At 38.2% G+C, this 26,354-nt stretch overlaps 1 protein-coding gene across 2 annotated transcripts in view; it reads right to left on the reverse strand.

The window, feature by feature from the left end:
• Positions 1–26,354, reverse strand: part of CDH6 (cadherin 6) — a 141,193-nt gene that overhangs the window by 20,235 nt on the left and 94,604 nt on the right. For both annotated transcript variants that reach the window (XM_017889465.1, XM_017889466.1), the window contains exons 3-7: positions 14,869–15,163; positions 11,737–11,856; positions 9,146–9,313; positions 6,460–6,647; positions 3,686–3,939 (exon numbers count right to left, since the gene is read on the reverse strand). In XM_017889465.1, coding sequence (XP_017744954.1) covers positions 3,686–3,939; positions 6,460–6,647; positions 9,146–9,313; positions 11,737–11,856; positions 14,869–15,163 — 1,025 coding nt within the window. The remainder of the gene's footprint in view (positions 1–3,685; positions 3,940–6,459; positions 6,648–9,145; positions 9,314–11,736; positions 11,857–14,868; positions 15,164–26,354) is intronic.

Here is a 26,354-nt window from a genome sequence, read left to right on the forward strand (position 1 = left end):
AAAAAAAAAAAAAAAAAAAAAAATACTTACTTGATCACGTCTTATTTTAAATTTGAGAATGACAGATATTTATAGCACATAGTTAATTACAAAAAGGAAACCTTAATATTCATAGACTTTGTAAGAAATTTTATAATTATCTATATACATATTTTTTTCTCATGGAAAATGCTAAGCTTAAGATGTGCTGTTTCTGTAAGCTGTTACAATTACATACAGCAATAATCTTGTTTTGTTCTTTTCCCCCTGCTATAGTTTTAAATTTTACAAGTAATTATATTTTCCTATCAAGCCTTGACATAAAGGGTAAGAGGTGAGAATTTTTAGTTGAAGGCAGCTTTCAATTTGAAAGAGAAAGTAACTATTTAGGAAATACCAAAATTGTATTTTCTCTTTGTGTTGGGACATTTAAAAATTAATAGAAAATCTAAAATGCCCACATCATTTAGGAAAGATGCTTGTACACAAGCCTTGCTTGTTTGTTGTTTTTTCCTTCCAAGGTAATTTAAATTTATATCAAGGATATTTATTGTCCAATCACATTAATTGTAATTATCACTGATAAGAAACAAGATAATCAATCCCATCATGATTATAGCAGTTCCTTCTGTTAGGTAGCTCTTTTTTTTTTTTTTTCCCCCTAGGACTTCATTATATTCTGTGATTAAATAATTTGTCTTCTAATGTATCCTCAAGTCAGGAAGATTTGTGGTTCTTCCTGGAAAGGATGTATGTTTGCATAAATTTTTCATAATTTGTATGTATAGTGACATAAGATTATTTCACAGAACCAAAGGGAATTTGAGATGAAGTTATTAGAAGAAAATAATTTTACGTGATTAAAGAATTAAAGATTTGTACCTGTATAATGATAAATCAGTGCTCTGGGGAAGAATTCTCTAGTGTTAATTTTGCACTTACCATATTGTCTAGCACTTAGTTGTTCAACATTTATGTCTTAAATAATCAAAAATTATGTATGAATGTATTTTTCTAATATAAGAATGAATTTTATCCTATAAAAGGATGCTGGAATACCATTTATATACCAATATATCTATAAATATTTCTAGTCTTAAATGTATATGTATCAAATCCATATGTACCAAGGAAAGGCTGGCAGCAAAAAGCTTAAAAATTAGCTGACAGCCAACATAATCTGACAAGCTAACTACTTTCTTTCATAAAACAGAAAATAATGCTGTGGGTAAAAATGGTATTTGGTATAAAAAGTAATATAGATATGGAAATATTGCCTGAATTCGCAGAACATTCTCGCTTTTAATTAAAAAAAATGTTGATCTATCAAGGAGATAACCAAAGCTCATATTTGTAAACTTCTAGCATTAACACTTTCAAATTGAATTTGATACTTACTTGCTAAGATTTTTTCCTTATGCAGTTACAATAAACTCTAAGAGAGTAGTTGTGAAAATACTTACACATGCATTAGTGAAAACTATATTAGTGAAAGCTATATCAGTGAAAACCACATTCATTTTCCTTATTAACAATATTAAATGTATGTGGAGAAACACTTGATCCATGGAGCTCACATGGTTGGCCATAGCCCAATTCAAAGTGTCTTATAGATATTCCAGTAGGATGATAAAACAAGAGTTTATTTGCCCAGTGATTTAAAATTGTTCCCTGAAAGTAAGCCAGGAATTTTTGTGTTTGAGATGTAGGGCTTGTCATAAGGTTTTATTTGAACAAAGGGCTCAACTGGGAAAAGTTGGAAAATGACTGCTGCCTTAGAGCCCCAAATTCTTTTATCTGCAATAATATTCTTCATGTAGCAGCTAGTGTTATCCTTTTAAAATGGAGTTTTAGATTAGTTAACTCTTATACTCAAAGGTTTCCAGTGGCTTCTCATCTCAATCAGAACAAAATCCAGTCTGTACCATGAACTACAAAGCCCTACAGGACCTGCCACACTCCTCATCAGCTATCAAACCTCTCTAGGGCCTCATATCTGACCTCGCCTCCCTCGCTCACTCTCTTTCAGCTGCAGAGGCCTCCTCGCTGCTCTTTCAACTGTCAAGGAAGCTCTGGTATCAGACTTACCGTTGCTTTTCTCACTTCTTGGAATGTTCTCCCCCCAGCATCAACATGGTTCGCCCTTTAATTTCTTCTTGGAATATTCTCCCCTCAGCATTAACATGGCTCGCCCTTTAATTTCATTCAAATCTTTACTAAATGGTCCCCTACCAAGAATGCCAAACCTGACCCCATTATCTAAAATAGTACTCCAGGTGCTCTTTATTTCCTTATTCTGCCTTATTTTCCTGCTTAAAATTTACTTTCGCCTGATGTATTACATATTTATTGTTTGTCTATTTCTGCTTGCCCCAATTAGAATGTAAGCTTCATGGGATCAGGGCTATATTCCCTAGTGCCTAGAGTGTACCTGGCACTTGGCTGGCACCTTGACCAGAATCTATTTGTGAACTCACTGGCGAGAGTTTCTCTAGTTTTTCGGTCTGCTTACTTTGTTTATGGGGAATAATTGACACAATGCTATTCTGGTCTCGCACATTTCTTGAACTCCTGACCTCAAGTGATCTGCCCACCTTGGCCTCCCGAAGTGCTGGGATTACAGGCGTGAGCCGCCGCGCCCAGCTAGTACTTTTCTCATTTAGTCAACTAAGCTACTGGCTGAAGGCTGGAAGTTGGTTGACTCCAGCATTTTTCTGTTAAGATCCGAGAATACTGAAGCATTGGTGGTCCCAAAGAGCAATAAGGCCTTATTGTAACATGATTTACAACTAAGGTGTAAGGAAAGCATAGGGAAAACAGAACTAGTTTATAGCATACATTTGGACTCTGTTGTATTAATTTCCCTAGGATTTCACAGACGTATATCATGAAACAATTCTTGTTTTTATCTACATCTACAAAAGGAAAATGCATCTGAATGGAGGATAATTCTGTCTTTTAGGTGTTACATGATAGGTTTTCTACACTTGAAAACAGGCTCCCAATCCCAGTGCTTGATTTGTTAAAATCATACTTTTCTTTGCCACTTTCTTTAAGATTTGACAAATCTTAAACTTAAAAAAATCTCAAACCTTGAAAAATAATCCCAGGTTATTCAGCCGCATCACCTTATGCTACTTCTATTTAAGCAGTAAACTCCTTATAGCTTGCTTTCCTTCCCAAATTTGTGTTCTTTTAAGGTTTATACAGTCAGCCCCATGTATCCACAGGTTCTGCAACTGTGGATTCAACCAACTGGAAATAAAAAATGTTTGGAAAAAACAAGAAGCAAACAATAAAAAATAGTACAAATTAAAACATCAAGATAACTATTTACATAGTATTTACATTGAACTGGTACTATAAGTAATCTAGAAATGACTTAAAGCATAGGGAAGGATGAGCTTTGGTTGTTTGCAAATCTGTGTCATTTTATATAAGGAACTTCCGGATTTGTGAATTTTAATATGGGGGTGGTCCTGGAACCAATCCCCCAGGGATAACAAGGGACTACTGTACTTCTGCCAAAATAATATTTATGCAGTGAGCAAAGAGAGTTAAAGGTGCTGTTTAGAATAGTTTTTTCAGGAAAACATAATTGTCTAATTGGAACAAAAGGGATTCATCTTTTCTAAAGTGCAGGCAGATATTTGAATATAAATTGACTGAAGCTTATGAAACAGATACATCGCGGAAGCGTGCTTACTTGACAGGATTCCTGGCAGCATCTGGATCTTGGGCTGTGACAGAGCCTATTGTGGTGTTTATCTGAGCATCTTCTCTTATTTGTAGGATGTAGGCCAGCTTGCTGAAGACAGGAGGCTCATCTACATCCTCCACCACAATTCTAACCGTGGCTGAATCTTTGAAAGGCCCCAAGTAGAGAAATCGTGGCTCAACATGAGGATTGGAGGCTTCCACTTTAAGGGTATACACTTTCTTCTTTTCAAAGTCCAAGAGCTTGGGGTGGGGGGTGGGGGAAGAAGTGACATATTTAAAGCAGCCAAGACACAGAAAGCCAAGACATGAAACATTTTTGGTGTAAATCACTGATAAATGAATGGAATCATATTGCTTAGGGAAACACATTAGTGTGATATTGGGCAAAGGGAGGAAAGATAAGATGTAATTTTTTTTCTTACATCTAGGCTGTTAGGCAGGAAACGATGATAAAGTTTGTGAAGGAGTTCAGATGCCACACAGCCCTGAAAAGTGTATGGGCTGAGGCCGTGCCTGCTGTTGACTTAAAAGTGGGTCCTGAGGTACAAGGCACCATACCAGGCAGGAAGGACACTTGGAAGCAGGAGTCTGGTAGAGCCCGCCCTGTCCCCACTTAAAAAATACTCACGTTTCACTACAGGGGGCCAGCAGGGGCAAGTTGGCAAATACACAGTGTGTTATTCCATGTCAGATGTTCTCACATCTGGCTTTTTTTTTTTTTTTTTGAGACGGAGTCTTGCTCTGTCGCCAGGCTGGAGTGCAGTGGCGCGATCTCAGCTCCCTGCAACCAGGCCTCCAGATTCAAGCGATTTTCCTCAGCCTCCCAAGTAGCTGGGATTACAGGCACACGCCACCAGGCCCAGTTAATTTTTGTATTTTTAGTAGAAACGGGGTTTCATCATGTTGGCCAGGATGGTCTTGATCTCTTGACCTCATGATCCACCTGCCTCGGCCTCCCAAAGTGCTGGGATTACAAGCGTGAGCCACTGTGCCGGCCGTATCTGGCTTTAATTACACCAATGAGTGTTTAAAACTGGCCAATGTCTTGGCCCCACCCTGGACCATTAAACCAACATATTGGGGCATGCAGATTAAAATCTACATGATTAAACACTTCTCCCAGTGATTCTATGGTGCAGCCAGAATTGAGAGCCACAGGTTTGCATTGTGAATCCCTCGTCATCATTCAAAAAAACATAGATTAAAGTTTTTTTTTTTTTTTTTTTTTTGCATGAAGTAATGACATATTCCAAATGATATCCTGAAAAGGGCATTGGGCTAATTATTTGCCAAAGAAAGTAAAGATCATTGTTGTCAATATGTTATCCTGAAAAGGGCATTGGGCTAATTATTTGCCAAAGAAAGTAATGATCATTGTTGTCAAGGGTCTTTAGGAAAAGTAGCTCTGCTTTTGGAGACATGGTGAACCCAAATGCTTATTGCTGACTTTTAGTTTTTGATGATAATATGACAAGGCTCACTAGAAACACAATTAATCAAGACGTTAGTGAATGTGATTTAGTCGTCTAGGCAAAATTTCAGTTTGAATCTGATAAGGCACCAAGAAAATTAAAAAGGTTAATGCACACTAATGGGCTTCCTAATTATATTACAGTTTAAAACATTAGTCTGAGTGTCACTTAAACATGTTTTATTGTGTTTTCAGATATTAAGACACGTAATCCTAAGCTTGGGAGGAAAAAAGTCTCTGTTATTTACATCCACCTATGCTTATATTTACCAGAAAAGATAATAGTATGCTAAAGGAGAGAGAAAATATTACACCATACATGATGAAAGTGAAATCATAAAAAGTTAACCAAGTTAATATTTTTAGTCTTGAAGCATACAATTCATCGGTTTTTAATTTTTGCCATATTTTTGTATACTACTCTGTGGTGCTAGACAATTTGGGTGATAAAATAATGAATCAGTACTTTGGAAAAAAATAGAAATCAGAACATAAAAGATTTATTGTTGTGTTCCAAAAAGTAGTTAAAGAAGTCACAGGAAATTTATGGTATTTAATTTAAATTTGTTATGGTATTTAATTTANATTACTAATATCAGCATGATGGATATTCTATTCTGTGGGTGAAAAATCTAATATCATCCTTTATTTTGTTGCTCAAATTATTCCATCCTTGGCAATTAGGAGCTCCTTCAGGTTGGGTCCTGTTTGGACAAATTCCTTCCTTCCTTCCTTCCTTCCTTCCTTCCTTCCTTCCTTCCTTCCTTCCTTCCTTTTCTCCTTCCTTCCTTCCTTCCTCCCTCCCTGCCTCCCTGCCTCCCTTCTTTCTCTCTCTCTCTCTCTTTCTATCTTTCTCTCTCTCTCTCTTTCTTTCTTTCTTGAGACAGAGTCTCACTCTGTCACCTAGGCTGGAGTACAGTGGCATGATCTCACTGCAACCTCTGCTGCCCAGCCTCAAGCAATCCTCCTGCCTCAGTCTCCAGAGTAGCTGGGATTACAGGCACCTGCCACCATGCCTGGCTAATTTTTGTATTTTTAACAGAGATGGATTTTGCCATGTTGGTCTCAAACTCCAGGACTCAAGAGATCCTCCTGCCTCGGCCTCTGAAAGTGCTGGGATTACAGGCGGGAGCCACCATTCCTGGCCAAAATTGGCATTTTTTCTGAAAATAATAAGTCAAATAAAAATCTAAAGGAATGTTTATGTGAGACATAATTGCCCCGGTAACTTAGGAACTGGAGAAAGGTAAATGGGTTCACTTTGTATGGTGTTTAAGAAGCAGCATTACCTTTTTGACAGTTATAATCCCTTCCTGGGTTTCCTGGTCAGTGATGACATCAAACATATCCAGCCCCTCACCGTCTGTGATGCTGTACTCAATTTCAGCATTTTCTCCCACGTCAGCGTCGCTGGCTTTGATTCTGCCAATTGGCGTACCCGGTGGAGAAGATTCAGGAGTTTTAAACTGGTATGAACCTATTAATCACCAGACAGATATAAGTCAAACATACACTAACCACAGTCTATTATCATAAAAACAAAACCTATTCTCCAACAGTTCTTTAAGACACTACCATCAGGTAGATTTGTGCTTTCCTCAAAATAATTAATGGTGGCCTGTTCTTCTTATGTCTACTTTCATGGTTGTTAAGAATGTTTCTTCTATTTCATGACCTGTCTCCTTGCAAATGGAAAACACTTTTCTTGTCCTGTAAATAGGCTCCAAAGTTTATGGTGTGATTGTGAGAACAGCTGAACTGCTACAGGAGGCACAGAAGGCTTCCAAGCCCTTTGTTAACTTAATCTAACAGAGTAGAGAAGAATTTAATCTGAACTGCGACTTTAAGTTAATTACTAGGTATTCTTTAAAAGAGTTCTTTCTACCATTGCTAATAATAGCTGGAGGTGGAAAGAAATTATAGCAAGTTGGAAGCTGTATCCAAGTAGATATTCTTTCACTCATACATGGAGCTGGACCTAGTTGCAGAGTTAGAGATATAGGTAAATACGTTAAGTGATAAAACTCCTACTTTTTTTCTTTTGACTCCTAAATTTTATTATTTTATGCATAGGTTTCTCCCATACTTATATTTGTATTACTAATTCGAAACTTATGTTTCCTAAACAGAAACTTTTTTTTTTTTTTAAATATGCTCCTCTTGCAAACTTAGTTTAGAGAGACCACATATGAGTTACAGTTTAGATTGGCCAGACCACGATGTACTTAGCACCAAAAATATAAAATAGTAAAACCAAAGCTTATTCTACGCTTTTCCATTACATTTTGTCACCCATTTATACAAATGATTTGAAAAGAATTTAAACAGTCTATGGCACTACTAAAATGTAGGCATTCAATAACAGTAATCCCCTAAGTAATGAGTTCATACTTGGTAAAATGATAAAGCAGGTTAACTCAAGTATGCAACTCAAAAAGAGCATTTTTTTTTTTTTTCCGGACAGAGTTTCCTCCTGTTGCTCAGGCTGGAGTACAGTGGCATGATCATGCTTACTGCACCCTCAAACTTCTGGGCTCAAGCAATCCTCCCACCTCAGCTTTCTGAGTAGCTGGGACTACAGGTGCACACCATCATGCCTGGCTAATTTCTTTTTACTTGTTGTAGACACAGGTTCTCACTATGTTGCCTCAGCTGGTCTTGAACTCTTGGCCTCATGCAGTCTTCCTCCCTCAGGCTCCCAAAGCTCTGGGATTACAGGAATGAGTTGGTGCACCCCAGGTTAAGTATTTCTCTAGTGTTTTCAACTTCCATTTTTAGGGCCTCCTGCCCCTTTCTATCTTCTCCCCTCCCTTGCCTTGGCATATTGCTCATATTGCTCAATAACAATGTCAATAGGCTATTCTAAGCAGAGCAGAGTGAGTTACAAATTCCTGTGGGTCCGGGGGGGGGTGGGGGCGGGGCATGGAATTCCTTTTCTTATTCTTCCTTTTGTGGGAATCTCCATATTAAAAAGGAGGTTTTGGGCAAACTGTTGGTGATCCTAATAGTTTTCATTTCAAGCCTGTGTAAAGGAAATGGTAGGCCTCACAGAACCTTTCTTCAACTTGTTATATCAGATATTCTTTAATTAGCTCTGATCTTTTGCATTTAGCTAACTCTGATTAAAACTTGAAAAAATAAAGAAAATAAAACTACTTCCTGTTGATTCATGTATATCTCTATTCTAAAGGAAGCCCGTATTAGCTGATTAGTTTTTTTTAAAATACCATGATAGAATGAGTGGGTTTTCTATTTAATAATTGAGATAGCTTTTGTAGGAGATCATGGTCCCAAAGGGATTTTGTTCCTGGAAGAAAAGTTACGTTAAAACCAGTTCCCTCTTGGGTAGCTTTTGTGAGAATTTTAGCATACTTCTGATACCAAGTTGGTATTCATGGATGTTGTTTTTCCTTCTTCTTCCTTCTTATCTAATCACGAGACTTAATGATTTTGGAGACGACTTTCGGTATCTCAACTAACCATAATGTAGAAAACGATTTATGATTACAAATGGATTAAGTACCTAGTTACTTCCACAGTTGTATTTTTAGAAACAGTAAAATGATAAATCCTCCCCTTACAAAGCTTTGTGAGGATTTAAAAGAGATTACATGCCTGATTAAATTCACAAAACATAAAGTCAAATTTTTCCTAACAAATTGCAGCATGCTTGTATACATATGTTCTGCATGAGCAGATTTATGTCTGTGGTAGTTTTCTTAATAAGGAGAAATGAAACAACGATGTTGGCTTTACAACAACAGCAGAAATCACTCAGCTAGTTACCAATACAGGAACATAAATGTTCACATTTCCTGAGTGTATGCCATGTTGTCAACTCATTTTTTAATAAAAGTACCAGTTCTTCTTAAGTCCACTAACTTTGACAATAATGATGACAATGAAAATAAAACTCTCAACGTTCAAGTTTTATAAAAGCACATTGAAGAAACTCATTCAATCAAATGTTCCTACTCTGGGGGAATCGGGGAGGGTTGTCGTTGACATCAGTCAGTGTGATGTTCACGGTGGTGGTCCCAGATAATCCTCCCATCTGGCCGCCCATATCCTTGGCTTGAATCACCACTTGGTACTGCTCCCTGTTTTCTCGATCCATGTTGAGCAAAGCTGTCTTGATGATACCTGTGGATGTAAAATTTAAGAGTACAAAGGGATGCATTAAGAATACTTGATGGAATTATTTATTTATGCAAACAAACATAAACTGTCACCCACAATATGCAGAATGCTATGCAGATGTCATGATGATATAAAAATAAGTATATACAGCCTTTATACTGAAAGATATTACAACCACACAGGGCAGATAGATACGTTAAAAGAAGCCTGTAATACAAGGAGAATAAAAATAAGTACAAGTCAGATTCTGCAATAGTATAGACTATTAAGGGTTATATGACACTCAATATTATAATTACATTATGGATGTACAAATATTAAGTGTTATAAGATGACACAGCAAAATCTAAACTGACTTGTGGTATAAAGGTGTACTACAATAGTTGCTTGATAAAAGACATTTAGGTGAATTATAAGGAAATTGTTAGGAAAGTCACACACTTGAATGACTCTTGAGTTTCCCATTATGAATTAACGAATTACCCCTCAGATACACCACCATAATGAATGCTCTGAGGATTTCCTAAATTGTAAAACTATGGTCTTTAGAAAATAGAACATCAATTCTCTCATAATGATCATCTTGTATGATTCTAGAGAATTTTGGAATTAAGGTTCAAGGTCTTTCACCCTTTTAGAATTCCTAAAGCTGACCGTGAACTTTAGTTCAAGTGGCCCCAATGGCAACCAAAATTTTAAGTTAGGTTAAATTTAAATTTATGCTCTGTTTTTTTTTTTTTTTTTTTTTTTTTTTTTTTTTTTTTTTTTGAGGCGGAGTCTTGCTCTGTCACCCAGGCTGGAGGGCATGCCCCGATCTCACTCACCTGCAGCTTCCCCCTACCCCGGGTTCCCCACCATTCTCCTGCCCTCAGCCCTCCATCCCAAGTAGGCTGGGACTACAAGCCGCCCACCCGCGCCGGGCCTAGTTGTTTGTATTTTTAGTAGTAGACCGGGGGTTTCACTGTGTTTGCCAGGATTGGCTCCGATCTCCTGACCTTGTGATCCGCCCCGTCTCGGCCTCCCCAAAGTGCTGGGATTACAGGCTTGCGCCACCGCAGCCCCCGGCCCAATTTATCTCGTTGTAGTCGTTTATGAAATAGTTAAAGAACTTCTAAAAGTTCCCAGTTTCTATGAACAGTTTATGCTTAAATTAACTTTCTTTCAAATTTCACTGGAGAAGCCTTTATAACCTTCTGCAGAAACACATTCTAGTGCTTAACAACTAATGAAGCGAAAATATCTTTTTTAAAGTTTGTAACAAGAATACTTCAGACAACAGATCAATTTTATTCCTATAGTCCTGGTTTCAGTGAAAGTACAGCTGCTTTCTGTTCTCCAAATAATAGTGCTTCTCTATTTAAATACAGGAGATCACCTTAGCCTTTTGTCCTTTAAGTTGAATAACTCTAATTTTTCATCCTTATTGTTTTTCAACTCAACACATTCTTTCTCCTTGGGATTCTTTCCAAGTTCATTGCACCACTTAACACAGAGATTTCCAACTGGATGTGGGAACCTAGGGAGGTTTTGATTTCTACCAAGAATAATGGATGTTTAAAAAATGTATAAAAGGAAATTGACTCATTATGATAAAAATATGCGTAGAATTTACTATACAATACAAATGATATCTGCTAAAAACAAATCATTATAAGATAGGTTGCTACTTTGTGGAGAAAATACAGAAAACAGAAAACTGAGATGTTGAAAAGAGGATTCCAGATGGCATTTCACTTTGATTAGGACTCCATCAGTTAGGATGGGCTAGACAATGATGTGATAACAAACAATGCAAAATCTGAGTGGCTTCACACAACTAAAGATTATTTTTCGCTCAGGCTCTGAGTAGGTAAGCAGGTAGCTTACGTAGGTTAGCAGGTAGTCTGATACCACTCAGACATTCAGGCTACAGACTACATCTCAACATTGGTTTCCATGATAACTGTGGCAAGGGACAGGAATGCGGCAGATGTGTACCAGCTTTGAAAATTTTACTAAGAAGTGACTTGTATCATTATCACATTTATTCAACCAAATAAATCACATGGCTACATCTAGTTTCAGAGCAGAATAGAGAGACACAATCTTACTAAATAATTAGAAAAAGAAGATTCCGAATATCTGCAAACAGGCCAATAGCTATCACAAAGGGGTTGACCTTTTAGCTTTGCCCCAAACTGGAAGAAAACTAAGGCAATACATAATTTTTCTCAATCTACTCCATAGAAAGGGTGGGTGAAAGATTCATTGCCAGATTTTTTGATTACAATGATTCAGATGTCATGTTTACAAATATATCATTAGTGTTTGGTGGATGTATGCAAGAAAATCCAATCACACTGATTATTTTTATTAAAAAATATGCTAGCTCAGCTGAGCATGTCAATTAAAATTACAGATTATAAAAGGAAGATCAAAAGTCTAACCTGTTTCTGATTCAACTGAAAAATAGGGCTGTCCCTGTAGAATACTGTAGACAACTTTAGCACTGTTCCCATATGTTGGATCATCCGCATCTGTTGCAGTGACTTGGACAACAAATGTGCCTGTAATGACAGAAACATAAACTGAAAACACATCGAGAGTTCATGTCAATCTTTGACACACACCAAAACCAGCACGATCTTAATTTTGTACAGGAATATCATGCTGAGGAAGTCGAAAACTTTGGTAGGATGCTGGGTGAAAAAGGATTGGCTTCTTTACTGTAAAGAATTACAGTCAACATTTAGAAATATTGTTAAGGATTAGGTTACAGAGAAGCATGGGAATGATCATGACTTGCGGTGGAACTGATTCCAACCCATCTCCAATGGCGGGATTTGACTAGACTCTTGCTTTAGTGATTCTTTTGAGTTCTCCTGGACAAAGTCAATCAGCATCTTGCTTCCTTTGTCCACAGGAATTAGTTTAGGAATTGTTCAATCAGGGGCCACTCATGATTTTGCTGGAAATTCTGTCACAGATACTCTATTTCTTGGACTGTAATGTGCTGATATACATTTGCAGCAGCTATTTTGTGATCTTAGAAATGCCAGCCTGAGGACAAAGCTGGATAGAATAGAAAATTACAGAAAAACAGCTAGAACTCAGATCAAATCCTGTCCAAAGCCCACTTTACTTTTTGACTTAAGTAATGTGATCAATAAATACTTATTTGTTGTTGTTTAAACTAGTGTGAGTGGATTTCCAGTTACTTACCAATAAAAGCATTCTAAATGATAAATCCAATAATTCTAAACAGTTAAAACCTTAAAGACTGTAGTTATGGATTACATAAAGAAGCAATGAATTGGAACAGCAGAGCACAAACGTCTGGAATCTGTAATTCCAAAAGGTTATTATAATTAAATATACAAAGAACACTATTACATTTCAGATCAGCACTCTTATTTTAGTGACCACAGTTGCCTAATAATCTTCAAAGTATTCCTAACCCCCTGAAATTCCACATAAATTTTTATGTGTATGCCTACATGTCTATTTCACTGAGGAGAAATTCCATAGATTTTATATGATTCTCAAAGGACTCTGTGACTTCCCGAAAGGATGAGAGTCTCTCTAATTAAGATCACTTAATGGCTGTTTTTTTTGTTATTTGTATCAGATAACCAGTAAGCATACTGCTGGAGTTCCTCTTTCCATGAAAGAGGTAGGGAAGTTACATCCGGGGAATATTAGGAATTCTACATTGCTTTTGTAATATCTAGCCAATTTCCCTTATTGAAGAAATAGATTGTAGTATGTTAGGATTGGATGCCCTGAATGTATAGTGGTGATGCACAAAACAGAGCACCCACCCTTGTAATTTGGCAAGGGAGGTGGGGAGACTGAGAACATCTTATGATTTTAAGGTGAAAGTCAAGTCAACAAACACTCAAGTTCTTATTTAACATTAACACAAAATTTGATTGCTTTTAGAATATGATGTCTGGACATTTTAAATGTCTATTCATTGCCAGATATTGTACTAGGGGCTCTGCACCTGTTTTCTCATCTAATCCTCATGATAGCCCTTAGGAGTTGACATTTATTATTTATTTTTTCAAGATACAGAACTGGAGGATCAGAGAAATCAAATAATTTGCCCAAGGCTACACTGCTGGTTCTTAGTGGAGATAGTTTCAAATTCAGTTCTGTTTGATACTAAAGTCCATTTTTGTTCCCATGCTGTTGTCCCACTGCCTTTATGGAATTTCTTGAAGATGCCTCTCTATAATCACAATAATGAGATATCAATTAAGGATGATGAATATCAACATAACTGTGTCTGTGTGCAAACTGAAAAAAGCCTTTTTATTTTTCTCAAGACATATTACTGTCAACTACCCCTAAATGTTCGTAATGCAAATTTAATTCTATAATGGCTTCAAAAGTGAATGGCACCCCCTAGAATTGTGCAGTGCAATACCTGCATATCTAGTTACAGTTGCCCTGAGTAGTGCTGATGAAGAGACTATTCTTCATGAATTCTTCTGCCTTTTACCCCATAGAGGAGAAACTGTTTTCCTAACAAATTTAAAGAATGCCATTCTATTGCTGCTATAACCAGTGAAGAAGAAGAAGAAAAAAAAATCCAATCATCTCCCTCTTCGCTTTTGAGGCTTGCAATTTTTGTAACAAAACAAAGTGGCTTTAAATAATGAGAGAAGCAATTTCTTCATGAGAAAAATGTAGATGTTTTACAATGATTTCCATGGATTGGTTATTTTCTGTGTCTTGGATCTGTGAACTACAATGTCTCTGATATCTAACTGACAGAATCATAATAAAGTTATTATGTAATTTTAGCCCTTTTGAATTTGACAGAGTGAAAATAAAAATAATGCTTTATATAAGTAGTTTAAAATTTGTCACTGTCTCCCATGAAGTATTTCAATGTGGCTAAGAGTGATGTCAGTAGAATTCTTTTTCTTAATTTAAATCCTATTTACTTCTCTCAATTTAAACAAATTAAATCCACTATTTGAAACAAGTAGTAGAATTGTGTATAAAATATTAATTCACTCTATGTATGTTATGAAAGTCTGTTCATTTCCACCATGTAGTAAAGGATCCACTCCCTAGACATAACGTGCCTATTGTTTATGGATTAAAAAGATGTTCTTTGAATTTCCTTCCCAAATATAGAGTTACTAGTTACTTAAATCAATTATCACTACTTTTTAGACTAGATTGTAAATTTAAGTTTTTATTTTCTATTTGGGAGATTGTTACGTGGACCATAACACCCATGTAGGCTAAGCGAAGTGGAGAAGGTTGCTGTCTTTCAGCCCAAGAAAGAGAATGGGCATTCAGGGTGGGAGAGAAAGGAGATGGTCTCTCTTTCGACCTCCCACTCCCACCCTGCCACTTTTCAGACCCTCTTTAGAGGAAATGTGGTTTTAAAAATAATAACAAAATGAGACTAGAGTAATATTAGGAAACATATGCATACATGGATTGAAGAAGTTAGCATCTAAATTCATGCAGTTCAGTACTTTGAGCTCATGGGATTCCTTACTCAGTGGATGCACCAGGGAAGAGCCAGTTTTTGGTTGAAGTCACGTCTCACTCACCGACATCAGACATTTCGGGGACGGTGGCTGTGTAAACCTCCTTGGTGAATATTGGTTCATTGTCGTTGATGTCATGGATCTTGATGATGAATTCAGACTCGGGCTCCACGGGTCTCCCTGTCCTTCTGTTTATAGCTTGAGCTCGAAGGATGTAAACAGGTTTTTCTTCCCTGTCCAGCCTCTTGGTGGCCTGTATGTCGCCTGTGTTTTCATTAATAATGAAGAGATCTCCTGCTCCATCTCCTGAAAGGATATATTTAAGTGATCCATCTCCTCTATCCTGGTCTGAATGTAACTAGTGTAGAAAAAAAAAAATCAAAGAAAGTAAAAGTCAAGCATGTGGTTCTAAACTGTTTTTGTCTTTTTGGCGCATGCTATGTTAACTTTTATTCAATCCTTTCTAAGGTGTACAGGTGTTTTGTTTTGTTTTGTTTTACTGTTTACATACCCTCTCAATGGTAAATACCATGCATTAATGCACGTTTCCTTATAATCAATCATAGAATTTTTCAGACCTGGAACAGAGTTTGGGAGAAAATTTAGTAATCTTTATTTTCAAGAAAGGAAAACAAAAGGCAAGAGCAATAGCAAGGTGGCCAAGGACATAGTAGGGTGGCCGGAATGAAACTCTTTTCACGATTTTCCTATTTTTCACTATAGCTTTCATGTTCCACTAATACACTCTTGTCCTCACTTGCATGTACACAAACATATTAGAGAAGCAATATCCTGTTGAGAAAAGGACTTTGATTTTTGAATCAGAGAGACTTGGGTATATTCTATTTCTACCTTACATTTATTATCTTCATGAATTTAGGGAAGCTTGGCAACTTCCTTGAGTCTTTAGTGATGGAGATTATAATCATTTTCTTCTGGGAAGATGTGATGTTTATTTATTTATTTATGAAATTCAACTCAAAGCATTTGAGAAATATCCTAAGTGCTGCCACGGGCAATACCTTGAAAATCACCTGACTAGATAATTTACAGGTCACTTGGAACAGTAACATTTCACATTTAGACTTTAGTATAAGATAGGAAAGGACCTTCTAATAATTTGAGCCAACCTAAAATTGAAATAGTCTTATGAGTAGTGAGTTCCCTGCTCCTAAAGGTAATCAAGCAGAGATTCTGATGACTAACTGTTGGTGAAATGAGTTTGGGTAAAAGGCGGAATTAAATGAATACTAAGGATACCATGGAAATAGAAGATGAGAATCCTAACTTGGATAAGTAGGATTCTTATCCATTTTTCCTTTCCCAGAGATTATATCCACAGTGCTGATTTCCTATTGTTTCCTAAATTCCCTTTTTCCCACCCAGCAAAATGTTAGATGATACCTTCAGATGGTACCTAGACCTAACTATAGGTCTATAGGACATATATATACACACACATATACATATACATACACACACACACACACACACACATATATATATATAAAATTCAGTCTGTAGGTTTTCAGATAATTTAACCCTATTTGCAAATTTTCAAAAAGTGCTTTTTATTGAGGAGGACTATTTATAAACTCCCAGAGTTTTAAGCATCCACGGTATATAGAGAAGTTAGTCTTCGTGGGAAGGCTGCTACTCTCTACCTTGTTTCAACTCTGCCTAAACAGAGTACGGGCTATGCTACAACAACAGCAACAACAGCTACGCCAAGTCTTTTTCCTGTTGATTAATACTGCACAAAATGCTCGGAGAAGCATTACACATTTGAAAATAGACTCTTAGGGCAAAAAGAGATTTTCAAAATCATCTAACCCAGTCTAAAAGTGTATTCCGTGGAATGTCATTTCCAGGAAGTGCTGAGGGAAAGAAATACTTTATATTCGGTCTCTTTTTTAGAGTCACTGTTAACATGTCAGAGGCTCTGAGTGTCTGCAGTTTGAAACTATATTTGATTCTGTGTAATCTAGTTTACCCTTTCTTGTTGAAAGAATCCTTTTTGGGTATAACTTATATGGATATTCCCCATACCAGTTTTCCAAAAAAGACACTTTGGGAAACATGAACTAATTTAAAAATCCATCACTGTAGAGTCAAGAAAACCGAGAATCCGGTGCGTGCTGTGTTTCCAGAATCACACAGCTCATGGGAAAAGAATCTGAAGATTAACTCTTGAGCGCAGGAAGAGGCTTTATAGATTATTTGGTGCAACTTCCTCATTTTTAGAGGTAGGGAAACTGTGTTTAATGTAACACAGCTAAAGCTAGTTAATCGTGGTGTTTGGGGAGGAGAATATTATTCATATAATTAGTAGCCTTGAAAGCAATTCGGCAGAAATAATGGAAGATAAATTCGAATGGGGAGGAAATTGCTTAGAAGTGAGATAAATGCAATCAGAAATGTAAAACAAGAGCATCCCATGATTTGAGTGATGGGATATGCTAAGGAAACGCTGAAACCATCATGACACACAAAGAGCCACTGGGGAAAGTTTAACTCTCCATCGTCAAATTCGAATGACTGAAGAGGCTCTTAAAAAGCTATTTCATTAACCCATGAGTAAGGAAACCAATGTCACCACTTGGCGGATCCTTGCTGTAGAGCAGCTGTGGTCAGCAGCCTGGCACAGTGCAGGGGGCACGGTCCTAGGCATTGAGCCACGTTCATTCTTTTTCACTCAGCAAGTGTTAAGACCACAGCAGAGTCAATTAACCTCCCTCAGCCAGGATTCTTATCTGCAAAATGAGGATAATAAGAGCTACATGGTGAGGCTGTTGTGAAGATCTAATTGAAGACCACATGCAAATAGTACATTAACCACCACGTAAACATGCAATAGAAGCATAATATGGGTCTTATAAGTTACAAAGTGCCTCCTAAATTTAAGCCAGTGCTACCGTTATTAACTCTTAGTTTATAATCAGCTTGTTTTTTCTATTTTGACTTTGAGAACTTTGTTCTGAAGACTTTGAAAACTCAATTTTACAGACACATGGTATCTCTAAGGTAAAATCTGTGATCAAAAGCCAGTATTCTTTAACTGGGCAGTGGGGGGCAATTGCTATCTTTACATGTGATTTATCATATTCTACATTCCACTAGATTATACACTCTCCTCCACCAACTCTTTCATCGGTTTCAGTATGTAATTGTTGCACACTTAGTAGATGAATTCCACATCTGGTCACAAGATTTATTCAGGTAAAAGTAATCAGAAACTTATTTTTAGCTGTCAGGCGAGACCATTTCAATGACTTATAGAACAAACACCTGAAACAATGTTAAAGGGCAGAGGAGACGTTAAAGAAGAGTGTGAGCAAGGATTGCTTTGCAGATCACAATTCTGATTTATCAATATTTGAAAACTAGTGGGAAAATGCATCTCTACTCTTCGCATTGTCTGGTAATAAAGCAATTTAACACCCTCCTGCTTCCTGTCTCCAAAGTGCATTTTCTGGGTCTGACAGAGTACACGGAGCAGACACCTCCCAAAGCGTTTGTTTTTTCTCCCCACTCTCCTCCTCTGCCATCAAACTCCCCTGAGGCCAATTCTTTTCTTGGGAAAAAAAGGAAACATAAGACATCAGTGCCTGTGAAAGTGGTGGTGAAAACCAGACATGAGGGGTTTATTGAGCACTTAGATTTTAATTGGATTTTTTCTTTTGTGATGTCATTCATCATGGTCACTGTAAAAGACAGAAGTTAAACAACAACAAATAAAAGGTTGTAGGCTGCCCGAGGCCTGTTTTCACTAATTTCGGTTTAATGTGGCTGTTCCATTAAGTTTAATCATCTGGTTCACTTTTAACGATTCACCATCAAGTAAAAATTATCCACTTGCCTCAGAAAGTCACATCTCACCTGTGGCTGGTATGACTTTTACTACTGTACCTGCAGCATTTTGCCAGAGGGAGCTCTTGGTCTTTGCCTGCTTCCTCTGTTGATTTTTAAAATTAATTAATTAATTAATTAATTAATTTAGAGATGGAGTCTTACTCTGTTGCCCAGGCTGGAGTGCAGCGGCACAATCTCGGCTCACTGCAACCACTGCCTTCCAGGTTCAAGCGATTCTCCTGGTTCAGCCTGCCATATAGCTGGGATTACAGGCATTGCCCCACGACACCTGGCTACTTCTTTGTGTATTTTTAGTAGAGACAGAGTTTTACCATGTTGGCCAGGCTGGTCTCAAACTCCTGATCTCAAGTGATCTGTCTGCCTTGGGCCTCCCAAAGTGCCAGGATTACAGGTGTGAGCCACTGTGTCCATTTTTTTAAAAAATGCAGCGTGTTGGCAAATAAACACAGGGATTTTTGGTTGTAGACGTAGCTCCATGGTGGGTGGGACCAAAATCATGGCAGCATCTTTGCCAGCTGGGTGCTGTGCTTCCTGGGGACACAGCATGTTTTTACATGCTAAATGTGCCTACTTCCAACTTGACTTTAAATCAAATTCAAAGGCATAACAAAGATGTTTAGTGGTCTGTGAAGCCAGCTACTGCTGCCCTATTGCTCCCATTTCCTGTGTGTCCCCAAGTCATCACCTGAGTCAGTGACCAAGTGGAATCTCCGAAGCATATGCATTGTTGAGACACAAAACAGTCCAAACAATGCTGGCGAGGGTGTGGAGAAAAGGGAACACTCATACACTGTTGGTGGGAAGATAAATTAGTTCAATCTCTATGGAAAACGGTATGGAGATTTTTCAGAGAACTAAAAAGAGAATTACCATTTGACCCAGCAATTCAGTAAACCATTCTGTAATCTATCCAAAGGAAAAGAAATCATTCTGTCAGAATGACACCTGCATTCATATGTTTATCATAACACCATTCACAATAGCAAAGGCATGGAACCAACCTACGTGTCCACCAACAGTTGACTGGATAAAGAAAATGTGGTACATATACACCCCAGAATACTACAAAGCTGTAAAAAAGAAAGAAATCATGTCCTTTGCAGTAACACAGATGGAGCTGGAGACCATTATCCTAAGTGAACTAACACAGACACAGAAAATCAAATACCACATGTTCTTACTTGTAAGTGGGAGCTAAACAAAAAGTATGCATGGACATAACGATGGGGAAAATAGACTCTGGGGACTCCAAAGTTGGGAGGAAGGGGAGTGATGGCTGAAAAATCACCTACTGGGTACAATGTCCAATACTGGGATGGCGGGTACACTAGAAATCCAACCCCCACCATTACACATGTAATACGTAACAAGTACCCTCTGAATCTAAAATAAAAATTAAATAAAATAATCTCCTCTCCCCCAGCAAAAACAATCCAAACAAAAGTTTACCTAGATGACACACATAGGAAAGTATCTACAGTAGCCTTACATGGGCTTAGGAAAGGTATGAAGTGATGTTTGGCAAAAATGGAAAATTGAAGTTTGGCTAATATACTTGTAGGGTGTAGTGCAAATGTAATGTTGCTCTTTAAGAAATGTTATGGTTGCTAACCTGAGATGTTACAAGACAATTAGAGAACAGTGGTGTTGAAAAGATGCTGTCTGATTGGGATTGAGGGAGGGAAACAGGAATTACAACACAGAGAGAGAACATCTTTGTGTTAAATATGTAGAATGTTACTTTAAATTAGCACAATAAATCAAGTTATGACAAATTGAGGCTTAACTGCATCAATATGTATATGTATAGATGTCTGCATGTATCCATACCTCTTTATATATAATGCATGTATACATAATGCTAATAAATAGACTTAGTGTTGTGAAGGCTGGGAAAAGCTTGTTGGGTGGAGTTTATATCAGGTGGAAATTGAACCTTGCTTGAAGTACATGGCAGGGATTAGAGTTGTTTCTGTTTTAGAGATTACAGAATTAGGTAAATCAAGAGTATATTTGAATAAAATTCCATGTGACACGTTTTATGCTGTATTTGAATGTTAATAATTTGGCATGAGTTAACTAACTTATATGTGATGATTATTTTACCAATTAAAAAGCTGATGATGGCAGCATATGATTGTGGCAGGTTCCCAGCTGTGGGTCGGCTGGGTGTGTGGCTGTTCAGCCCTGTGATTCAGTTTTCACATTGTAATATGTGTGAATGTAAAGGGTGCAACTTCAGTGTCCCTGGTTTAGCAGGAATTGGCTTGCTCTAGTCCTCTTTTTTCTTTTTTCCACGGGTTGCGATGTAAGTGAGGCAGTGACCTGGTTTCCACCAGGCTGAGGAGGACAGTGCCCAAGGGGATGGCAAGCCACAAAGTGGAAGGAACCCAGGTTCTAGAATAACCTCATATCCAACCAGCCTGTCACGTGAAAGAGGAAAGAAAGGCATTGCACTTCAGCCATTATATTTTTGAAGTTTTGTTGTTGTTTTTGTAGTTCTGCCTTGACCCTAACTCAGTGGTTCTCAAAGTGCAGTCCCTGGACCAGCCGCGTTGGCATTACCTGGGAACTAGTTAGAAATGCAAAATTCCAGCCCCACCTACCTCCAGAATCAGAAACTCAGGGGATGTCCACCAGTGCTGTGTTTCAAGAAGCCCTGTAGGTAGTTCTGACGAGTGCTCAGGTTTGAGAGCCACTGCCTTAACTAGTACAATCATAATAGTTATAAGCATGGACATAGGCAGGGAAAGAGGTGAGTGTAAATTTATGCTACGTATGCGTCACATAACCTTGGGGAACTTAGTTAACCTCTCCAGGTCTTCATTTCCTCATCCACATGATGGGAATAATAATAATACTTAATTTACAAGTAGGTTTCTCTGACAATAAATAAAATAACAAATGTAAGATGCTTAGTAGAGGGCCTACCTCGGAGAAAACCTTCAATAAATTACTCTTGAATTCATAAACACCAAGTATCCAAAGGTGGATTTTGGGAAAGTGGTGGGATTTGGATCTGAATTCTGACTTTCCTATTAATCAGTGAAATAAATTAAGTGATCTTAGTCTCCATTCAGTCCTAATATAGAACTGGAAATGATTAACTTTGCCTCCTCTATCTGCCCCTTAAATGCCGGTATCCTGTAGGCCTGTGTCTTTGGTCCTTGTTTCCCTCCTTTCCCATGTCTCCCCACATGAGATCCTCTATCTATTTTCATGGATCAATTGCTATCTCTGTACCATGAGTGCCCAAATCTATCTATTACCCCAGGGAAGAGCATTTTCTTGAGATCTGGAATCAAGAATATAGTCACCTCTTAGGCAAGTCTCTTAGACAACTTACACTCAGTACATCCATATTGATCTCACCACCTTCTCTCCAAATCATTTTCCTCCTCTCATCTTTGTGAAAGCCACCAGGGAGTCATCCTAGGCCATCCCCTCTGCCACTATCCCCACATTCATTAAGCCACCAACTCTAGTCAGTTCTACCTCTTATGTATATCTTGATTCACCTAACTTTTCCCATTTTCACTGCTGTCACCCTGGTCCATGCTATTGCCTTTTCTCATTGGCCTATTGCAAGGAGGCCCTCCAAACACACACCCAGGCTTGCTTTCTTTAGATTTTCCTTTCTGTAACTAGATCAACTTAAGAACAACACCAGCTCTGAAGATGCCACTCTCCTCTAATTAAATCCTGCAGTGTCCTCTTTACTCTTGGGATAAAGCCCTCATCCCCACCCCTTCACATGGCCTCCAAAGCCCAGCACAGCCTCTGCTCTCCTCCTCTCTTTGGCTTCATCAGCCATCATTCTCCTGGTTCCAGTCATACCCTACTTCTTTGGCTTCATCAGCCCTTAATTCTCCTGGTTCCAGTCATACCCTACTTCTTTCAGCTTTTTGAAGATAACATCACTAACCAGCTCTTTCGTAGCTAGGCCTTCCCACATGTAGTTCCCTTGACATCAAGCCCTTTTAACATCCTCACCTGGTTTAGCCAGCTCCTGTGCCGGGTCTGCTTAATCTTTATCACCTCAGGGAAGCCTTCCTTAAGCTGCTGGTCTAAGTTAGATTCTCCTCCTATACGCAATCAATTCATTCCCCACTTAGCCATCAGCACATTCTATTGTCGTTGATGATGTGTTTTACAGCTGTTTTCCTAGCTAGATTGCAAGTTCATAAAGTTCAAACCCATCTAGGTCACTTCTGTATCCTCAGAGCCTGATATACAGGCACTTTATAGACACTAATAGTCAATCAAAGCAGGGAATGAACGAATGAATGAATAAATGAATCTTCTAAAAATTAAATTGGATAAGATATCAATGATCAGTGAAGGTTTCTGGCACATAGCAGATACTCAATAAATCTTAGTGTCCTCTATCCTCTTTCTTGACTTTAGGATAATTCTGTAGATCAAAAATATACATTCCTGAAATTGCCAGATAATTTATCAATTACTACTAAACATTAGACACATGGTCTAATCTGAACAATCTGAGGAAGTAATTGCCTCAGACTTGAAAAAATTTATTTAATAACAAATTCAACCCCAATACAATAGTAAAACCAACTTGTATTGGATTTGTTGACAAAAATGGACCAATTGTAAGTACACTGAATTCAATGACTATCATAAATACATTGGGTGCTGGGTCAGAAGTCATCTGTTAATGGTGAAAAAGCTGCAAGATTTTACTGAACTATATTTCAAGTATCCTCCTGTTGCAGCAACTAAAGAGAAATGCTCCATTTCACAGAAACATTATTTCATAATAAAATAATTTAACTCTGTCAACCACGGCCATTAAAAACACTTACTGGTCTGACGAGTTGCATAAAGCAATGAATAAAAGCATGTAAACTCTGCCTTCTATAAACTTGCCATCTACATTGGAATAAAATATATAGAAAAGAAGCAGAAATTAGACGTTTTACTGTTGTTAGGTATTAGGATTCACAAGGTAAGTAAAAAGCTGGAGAATAGCATAGAAGGAACTTGTAAGTTGGAGAAGACCGAATTGGGGAATGTGTAAGCTCTTTGATGGTTTAGGAAGACTTCTTGGAGAAGTTTAGACTACTGATGGGAGAAAAATGATTTAGCAACCAATATGAGGACATGGCATGGTTTCAAGGCTCAGTGTGGGAGAAAATCAGAAGAGGCCTTGAGTATGTGCCTGGGGTAATAAAAGCCATAAGGTCAGCAAAAATAGAAACACTCCTTCCCTTAAGTTGCAGGGTCACATATTTTCTCACACTGCACTCAAATGTGCAAGGAAAGATGCAGCTTCCTTATAATTATTTTTGTTTATAGCTTTTCCCTCAAGCTCTAGTCCCATTGAGGATTAGAAGCTCAATACAGTTGAGTATTGACTCAGTAATTTAGTGAAATCCCAATAAAGTCTTCCTGATTCAGTAATACGGTCTCTTTTGGATAAATCTCAGCCTTTCTGGTTTCTTTCTCCTCCTGCTTTGCTCCTGATCCAGTCTGAGATGACATCTGCCTGTATGAAGGAGAGGTAGCCACATGGCCTTTGTCAATGACAAATTTGGGGGCTTTTGGAGCCAAGGCTGGTCCTCAGAATGCCCTCTGACCCTCTGGTCTCTAGAGAATATCTCTTATCTATAACTTTCCTCAGTGGCATCTGTGGTTCTGGCAGATCATGACCTTGGCTCTCCAGTGATCAAGGTGACTAGCTACATCTTGCATCCCCCACTGGCATCACATACTGCTCTCGAGGTCTGGCTATGTCTTCTTTATCGCCCTTAGCACACGTAGTCCTAGTTACAGAATTGCTTTGTCCTTCTGTTGGACCATCTATTGGATCAATCCACCCCTTTCTTGCTCTGGAGAAGCCCAGGAAGGCTCATGGGAATGAAACAGGGCTTCTCTCTCATCACATGATTGCCCCGGGGGAAGTGGGAAAAACCCACTCTACTTTCACCTTTACCCAAACCTTGCCACTGTTCCACCCTGGGGATTCAGATTCATGTGTCTCAGGGCAGTAGAAATAGGTCTTTCTATGTGTTATTTGACAGCCAGGAATGTGAAGTTCCTTGGTTTCGGGAATATCCTACCACACAAACTGCTGTAGATGGAAGGGCCAATTCCTAGTACAGACCCTGTGGAGATAGCGGGGGTGGAAAAATGACCTACATGCCAGAGCATGCTGCAAGGAATTCTTGGTGACTACATTTATAAATGGAATTAGTGAATTTTAATTTGGTTGGCCGGCTTATTTCTTGATCTACAAAATGGGCTTGAAAAGGATCTAGAAAATAGGGCCATGCATGGTGGCTCACGCCTCTAATCTCAGCGCTTTGGGAGGCAGAGGCTGGTAGATCACTTGAGCTCAGGAGTTTGAGAACAGCCTGGGCAACATGGCAAAACCCTGTCTCTACCCAAAACACAAAAAATAGCTGGGTGTGGTGGTGCCTGCCTATAGGCCTAGCTACTTGGGAGGCTGAGGCAGGAGAATCGCTTGAACCCAGGAGGCGGAGGTTGCAGTGAACTGAGATCGTGCCACTGCACTCCAGCCTGGGAGACAGAGTGAGACTCCATCTTAAAAATAAAAGGGAGTCTAGAAAATATATTTTTCTGACAAAACCTGGAATCAGGCTGCCTTCATGTTCTTTTCTATTACACCATGTTGGCTCTTATGACCCCAAAATTAGTATTTTCCTTTACAGTAGAAATGATTTAATTGATTTTTATAATGGTGTAAAGATTTTATCTTTAAAGTCTTCTCTTATGTGATTCATCATCTGGCAATTGGTCTGGCTGGGATTTGGGAAAATGATAATAGCAGATATTTTTTAAGCCCATACCATGGACCAGGTCATGACCTGAACTCATCACAAAGATTACATAAATCGTTACTCATCATGATTCTATTGTTTTTCTTTTTTTTTTTAATACTTTAAGTTCTAGGGTACATGTGCACAACGTGCGGGTTTGTTACATATGTATACATGTGCCATGTTGGTGTGCTGCACCCATCAAGTCGTCATTTACATTAGGTATATCTCCTAATGCTATCCCTCCCCACTCCCCCCACCCCACGACATGCCCTGGTGTGTTATGTTCCCCACCCTGTGTCCAAGTGTTCTCATTGTTCAATTCCCACCTGTGAGTGAGAACATGTGGTGTTTGGTTTCCTGTCCTTGTGACAGTTTGCTCAGAATGATGGTTTCTAGCTTCATCCATGTTGCTACAAAGGACATGAACTCATCCTTTTTTATGGCTGCATAGTATTCCACGGTGTATATGTGCCACATTTTCTTAACTCAGTCTATCATTGATGGATGGACATTTGGGTTGGTTCCAAGTCTTTGCTATTGTGAACAGTGCTGCAATAAACATACATGTGCATGGGTCTTTATAGCACATTTATAGCATTATTTATAATCCTTTGGGTATATACTCAGTAATGAGATGGCTGGGTCAAATGGTATTTCTATTTCTAGATCCTTGAGGAATCGCCACACTGTCTTCCACAATGGTTAAACTGGTTTACACTCCCACCAACAGTGTAAAAGCACTCCTATTTCTCCACATCTTCTCCAGCACCTGTTGTTTCCTGACTTTTTAATGATTGCCATTCTAACTGATGTGAGATGGTATCTCATTGTGGTTTTGATTTGCATTTCTCTGATGGCCAGTGATGACGA

The sequence above is a fragment of the Rhinopithecus bieti genome, unplaced genomic scaffold (assembly GCF_001698545.2).
Source record: "Rhinopithecus bieti isolate Rb0 unplaced genomic scaffold, ASM169854v2 scaffold_17882, whole genome shotgun sequence".
Classification (NCBI taxonomy): domain Eukaryota; kingdom Metazoa; phylum Chordata; class Mammalia; order Primates; family Cercopithecidae; genus Rhinopithecus; species Rhinopithecus bieti.